General features: G+C 44.0%; 1 protein-coding gene across 1 annotated transcript; it reads right to left on the bottom strand.

Moving 5' to 3' along the window:
- Positions 1-847: 847 nt before the first annotated feature.
- scrt2 (scratch family zinc finger 2) lies at positions 848-6,275 on the bottom strand. The gene is made up of 2 exons (XM_049581899.1): positions 5,556-6,275; positions 848-2,023 (listed from the first exon to the last, which is right to left on the bottom strand). The coding sequence occupies exons 1-2, from the start codon at positions 5,713-5,715 to the stop codon at positions 1,224-1,226; spliced, it is 960 nt and encodes a 319-aa protein (XP_049437856.1). The 5' UTR covers positions 5,716-6,275; the 3' UTR covers positions 848-1,223.
- Between the last annotated feature and the right edge of the window lie 270 nt (positions 6,276-6,545).

Here is a 6,545-nt window from a genome sequence, read left to right as displayed (position 1 = left end):
CTCAAACACTGGGTGAAGATTGCTCTTTAAGACTGGACGATGCACCATAAAGGCAGCAGAGTTTATGCAAGCCACCATGGTGGAGGAAGAACAACGAGAGTTTTCATTGCTATAGACAAGTCAACCGCACATGGCACTTATAACAATAGATCATTTGGTCTGGCTCCCAGTGTTTTAGTCCAAGTCTGTACATCAGGGTGAGACTATGAATTTGATGTGTGATAACCTGTTCAACAGGCCTGTTAAACATTTTAAAATCTTGCAGAATTGAATTGAATGACCTATGGCCTATGATCGTGTATAGCTTATTGAAATTTGCTCTTTTTTTCTCTTTTGAATACCCACAGTTACAAAGATGCTTTAGATCAACAAGGGATAATAAGCACAAAAAAATAAATTTAGAAAAATCAAATAGAAAAATAACATCCGTTGAATTGAAACATTGGTGTGGAAAAAAGGGGTTTGTCTTTTTAACCTTTTAAAATGATCTCCCTTTTTTGCAAATACTGTCATAGTTCACATTTTCATAAAAAGTTCATGTTGGCAGTTGCAAAAGAATTCAATTCTTAGCAAATAAAAAGCAGCATAAAAATACAAGAGGTCATTTTGTCTCTAAAAAACAAAAGAACACTGTTAGTCCTTTTTTATGTTTTTTTTGTCATTTTCTCATTACTATTTGCTATAAAATATCAGGAATCTAAATATTATTACTATTGATATCAATATCATTATAGTCATTGATAAAAATTCACATGCCAGGCCTCATATATAATTGTGTGTGTAAGTGTGTCTGTGTGTGAGTGTATATGTGTGTGCATACGTGCGTACATTAATGTGTGTGTTTGTGTGTGTATTTGCATACATGTCTGTGTGTGTGTGTGTGTGTGTGTGTGTGTGTGTGTGTGTGTGTGTGTGTGTTTACATGTGCCCACGTCCGTACGAGCACATGTTGCTTAATTGTGTACAACTATCATCTACAGTCTCTATTTGGGGGAAGGTTGTTTGATTGTATGTTTCTGTGGACGATTAGCTACTGTGCAGGGAAAAAATCCAGCATCTTTTGAAATTGTCTTTGCCATAATCATTAGAGTTTCTTCACGTAATCTCAGTGAAAATATTGCTTTCTAAAAAAAGGGAAGAAAAAAGGCATGGAGGGCAGAGTGAACAGGGTTATTGGTTGTGAACCGACAACAGGGGTTCAAAATTTTGCTTTTTCCTCGTGGTTAGTTTTCTGATCCAGAGTCGTCTTCGTCCGCAGAGCCCTTGAAGCAAGCTGACTCATAGTGCTTGTTCAGGTAGGACTTGAGAGCGAAGGTCTTATTGCAGCGCTTGCATCTGTAGTGCTTGAAGGCAGAGTGTGTTTGCATGTGGGCGCGGAGGTTTGAACGGTCAGCAAAGGCTTTGCCACAGTGTGCGCAGGCAAAGGGCTTCTCCCCCGTGTGTGAGCGCATGTGACCTTGAAGGAGCCACGGTCGGCTGAAGGCCTTGCTGCACACGTCGCACTTGTGCTTGAGGTCGTGGGTGAGGATGTGCATGGCCAACGCCGGCATGGACACGTACACTTTATTACAGGTGGGACACTTGCGGGCCATCTTGCTGTCCAGGCTGCGGTGCGTCTGCTTGTGTCTGCTGAGGTTGGAGGAGGTGGCGTACGTCTTGCCGCACTCGTTGCAGGTGTGGCGAGCCGTGCCAGATCCCCTCTCCTGAGCCCCACCATTGGCACTGCTGCTTCTTGAGCCCCCTCCACGACTCTCTGTGTCTCCCTTCCTCCTCGAGCGCCCATCAGAGATGAAGAAGGCATCCATGGTGTAACCCTCGGCCAGGGCCTCCGATTCACCACTGTAGAAGCCGCTGGCTGTCATGCCAGACTGGGGGCTGTCGGGGTGCTTCAGGTCGGGGTCACAGTACTCCTCTCCGCTGCTCACCTGGGTGTAGAGGGGGTCCGACACCGGCGAAGCCAGTTTGTGCTCCATCTTCTTCTCCCCCTGGTATACAGATGGCGTGATGTAATCCTGGATGTAGCCTGAGTAAGAGACACACGCAAACACAGTTGGCCAGGGGTTGTGATGGATAAGGACACAGTGACATGCTGGTGATTACATGATTATCATCTTGGATGATTGCCCTTTGTAAAATGGTGAAAGAGTGAGTGGCAGCACAGAGCTAATTGCATTTTTTCCAGAACTCACAGGTTGTATGTACAATAGTGCAGTGATGCAGGGAAACATGACGCACTCAGCTGCGTATACGAAGGTTGCAATTTTACAGTGAGGATGAGCGCTAGATAATAGCTCATCAAAGAAGCCTCCTGTGTAAGATGCATATTAAAGCCCCTCTCAAATACAGTAGTCTCATTGATTAGACTTCCATTTCCTCATTTATGGCATGTCCTTCCTCTCTGGCTGTGGCCTCTCTGTATGCTTGTTTCATGGATGATCATGTTTCAACTCTAAATCTGAACCGTAAATATCTTATTTCTCCAGAATTTTTATTTTGGTATGGTTTTATTGTGTTTTTTAATGTGAGAGATCCAAAAAAAAAAAAACCATTCACCCAAAACAGGTTGCTTGTCTAATGTGAGAGTGCTTCATGTATTAATTGCTGTTTGCTTTTTGCTGCAAACAAATGCATTTTTTGGTCTTGGACCAAATTCACGTGTTACATCCTGCTGCTTACATCCTGTAGGATTTCATGCTACTTCGTGAAGCACATTTCAACATGATGCAGCAAAGCACAAAGCACCACGAGTGATTTAAAATGTCTCCAATTGTACAGAGCATGATTTCAGAGAGATATATTTTTGTTGGCATCATTCATGTCTTTCCTTTCCTTTCAAAGCAGCCCAGTGCCAGATGAGCTAAAAGGCTTGCTGGCAGCTAAATGCATCCAAACAGAACTCAATACATTCTTATGCTGTGACTCTTAGGAGCTGAATTAATACTAAATGCATTTTACCTCCAGGGTTGATATTCTGTCAGTTGAACATATGAGAGCAAATATAAAAGGTGGTGAAACTCCTTTCCTGAGAGAAATAGTGCATAACTGCAGGAAAAAAGCCATTCCCAGGCACTGTGTGCAGCAAGCAGTGGAAATTAGGTATTGACTGCCTTTTAATGAAATTCAAAGTTTTGAACTGATCAATAGGCTATCATATGTAAAATAGTGCAGCTGTTGGAGAAGATAGAAATAGTGCGAGGAACAGATCAAGTATCTGCGGCGCACACAATAATAGTTTATTGAGCACAGTGTGCTTGGGGCCTGATAATGTGCGACACGTTGTTTGTGAAGAGGGGTCACCTGTCTGCAGCAGCGAGCACACTAAAGCGCCTTCAAGAAACAGGGCCATTAAGAAATCAGTTGAAGTGCTCTCTTACTACAGCGTCTCCATTCCCAAGGGTTTCTGTTCACACACCCACTCTGTCAAAGACATGACCATGACACCCGGGGACAGGGAAACACCAGGCCTGTGCACACATTATTATGCTGCACTGCATGGGTTCACTGTTTTAAACTACGCAGATGGTGTTTGTCCAGGAGAGAGAGCAGCCTTTCCCTTCAAAAAACACAATTTAAAAAATAAGAAATATTTTTTTATGTATCTTTTTTTATTTAACTAAATTCTTACAATTACAATTAAATGTACAAATGCTGCAGCTTCAGTGATTATTGTTGCTACATCCACCTGTTTCACAGTCACACTGTAGCCTAGGGACCTGCGCTACATACGACAACCTGGCCCTTATCTTTTTTTTTTTTTTTTTTGACAAAACATACTGTATCAATGTGAGCAGAGCTGTTTACTATATTTCAATTACCCAAGGTCAGACACAGAGCTCATCATTTAGGACTTGCGCTGTATCAGCCTTTACAGCTCATAGGCTCGTTCCTCTAATGCAAAGTAAGCATGTAATTAATGGACCCTCTCAGCCACCCCTCTTTGTTGTTCGACAGACACTCAAGTCAAATGTCTCCACAATGGGGGGAAAGAAAATCTCCTGGCACGGCAGAAGTGCTGATGTTAGATATTTCAGCCACGCTGTGAATTCTTTTATTTTGCTTCTCTCTTTTTTTTTTTGGACTCAGCACGAAAAGATTCTTTTGTTCAAATTAAAAGCCTTTTGTCAACACCAGTGTGGGGCCTTATCGTGCTTTTCTCCTTTTTAATATAATGCTTATTTTTATAGTGTTGAACAATAGATTCAGGAACAATAGAGAGTGACAATAATTACACACACATGGGTTATTTAATAATGATATTAAATGGTGCAGCAGGAAATCTGAATAACAATTATCACAAGTAAAATATTTCTGGTAAATATATAGAAAATGTATGTTTTTTTTTCTTGCTTTAAATCTTATTTCTGATTCAGCAAACCATTTTACTTCACAAACCAGCACAGACAGTTTTAATTCCACTAATCCCAATCCAACTAAAATTCACTGAGCCTTGTTATTGACACGGTTGAATAACAGGTGGGCATCATCACAACATTTAGCTGTGGACTGTGAAGCCTCACTCGCTGTGGAAATATCCCAACAAATCACAACAAAGACACACATATGGCCCTCTAAACGTGGCCACAAAATGGAAGCGGCGAGCTTAAAGCAGAGCGTGAAAGTGAAGGTCGCCTCTCGGCTCAGACTGGAGCCAAATGTGACCGGTCCGTGTGTTGACCACAGTGCAGCTATGTGCCTTTCTTCATGTTTACTGTACAACCTCTGTCACGTGATCAGCCTCATTGCTGCCCCAAGCATTTTTGTCTCCTTTTCTCCTTTCCTTTGCTACCCCTTCAGCCTGGCTCCCCACCTCCCTCCCGGCTCTACTGTACAGTGTGTTGATGTCTCTTGTGGCGGCGATAGGCCTGCATGGCTGAAACTCTAACCCCTGCTAGTTTTCAAATGCCCGGAAGGAAGAGAAAGATGTAGTGGAGCGATGGGGGTGGGGAGACTGTGCATGCTCCATTTGGATGGGAAGAGGGGGGCAAGGGAGGATCGGACCGTGATGGGAACTCAAGGACAATAACAGCTAAGGACAAATGTATCATCCGATACTCATCTCTCATATTCATGAATTTTTTAGTCCACATGATGACCAGATACAGTCAGCCTATGTGTGTTCAGCCACCACAGGGTTGGTGCAGTCATACAAATACGTAACTGGAGCTTCTCCTGATTATACACACGTTTGGTTCCCTATTTACATAAGCTAATCCGTGGCTGTGACCTGAATTGTGTCTGTCCTTCACTGGAGTCAAAAAACAAAAGTCTGGGAGCGGAGTGATGGGGGTGGGGTGCCACCGGAGAGGATTATTTAGGATATTGATGCAAAAATCAGCTGGCTGCATGTCTCATCTCACATTAATTTACACACTACGAGCATGTTATTGGCTGAAGCAAGAGAAAATCTCACAGCGACACAAAAACAAAAGAGGAAGCCATCTGTGCTAAGTGTGGAAATGTCAGGCATGCTGAAATCAGCACCGGAGCTTTCTACAGGCAGGAGTGCTAGCACATCTTTAACTGGAGCGGGGCAGACTGGAGGCATGTTAACTCACCATTCTCACTGAGACGAACCCCAAGGCTGGTCACCGAGTCTGTGATGGAGCGTGCAAAAGTGAACGAGTCGTCCAGGTGGTGATGATGATTGGAAGTGGCCACGTTGGACGAAGAGAAATCATCAAGCTTGATCTTCTTCACCAAAAATGAGCGGGGCATGTTTCAATGGATAAAAACACAGAGCTGAGAAAAACGCATGAGCGAAAATGAAAGACCCTCTGAGGAAGCACACGAGCAGAGCTGGCTTGACGGTAATCCTTGCGGTTAATGTAAAGACAACGGCCAAAAACATAAGATAAGAAAGAAAATGGAAACCAGTGGAGAACAAGGCTGACGGCAATGCTGTGTGATACTCTCTGGCTCCCCCAGCTTCCCCCAGAAAAATAAAAAAATAAAAAATAAAAGCGATCCTGTTCAGCACTGGATAGCTCCTGTGATGCAGCAGGCTTAAGGGACCAGTGAGGAAGAGAAGAGATGGAGACAGACAGAGAGAGGAGGGAGAGAGAGACTGTCAGACTAGCTGAGATCAGCAATCACGCCAGCCTTTATATGGGGCACAGGCAGTGGAAGATCAGGTGGTGCTGCGAAATGGAGCTGCTTAGCTTTAATCCATCAAATGTCCCCGGGGACACACATCAAATTACTACTGAACCGTCTGTGCATTCGCACACAGACAGAGGAGAAAGAACACAGCCAGACCCCCACTGCCCCCACTGCTGCTCCCCCTTCTCCTCCTCTCCCCTCCCTCTTTCACCCCGCTTATGCTCCATGCTCGGAGGAGGAGTAAAAGAGGAGGGCAGACAATGGAGATGTGGATGAGAGCACACTCAGTGTCCTGTCCCCCATTGTTTTCAGATGAAGTGGCACAGTTTATGTTTGCCTTGTACAGGCGCTGCCTCCCTCATGTCATCTCTGTTACCTCAAACAGCCTCAAATGTTGCCGTCCCTTTGACACACGGCACTGTACTCGCATGCTGAGAGCACACGTA

This window comes from Epinephelus fuscoguttatus, linkage group LG7, assembly GCF_011397635.1.
Source record: "Epinephelus fuscoguttatus linkage group LG7, E.fuscoguttatus.final_Chr_v1".
Taxonomy (NCBI): Eukaryota; Metazoa; Chordata; class Actinopteri; order Perciformes; family Serranidae; genus Epinephelus; species Epinephelus fuscoguttatus.
Note: the sequence above shows the minus strand (reverse complement) of the source record. Positions and strands in the feature narration are given on the sequence as shown.

What these genes read in the sequence shown, in the direction of transcription:
- scrt2 (XM_049581899.1), bottom strand. Translation starts at nt 5,715, where the DNA reads ATGCCCCGCTCATTTTTGGTGAAGAAGATCAAGCTTGATGATTTCTCT. An exon ending in GGTTCGTCTCAGTGAGAATG is followed by an intron (nt 2,024 to 5,555) that starts GTGAGTTAACAT and finishes TCTCTTACTCAG; the next exon opens with GCTACATCCAGGATTACATC.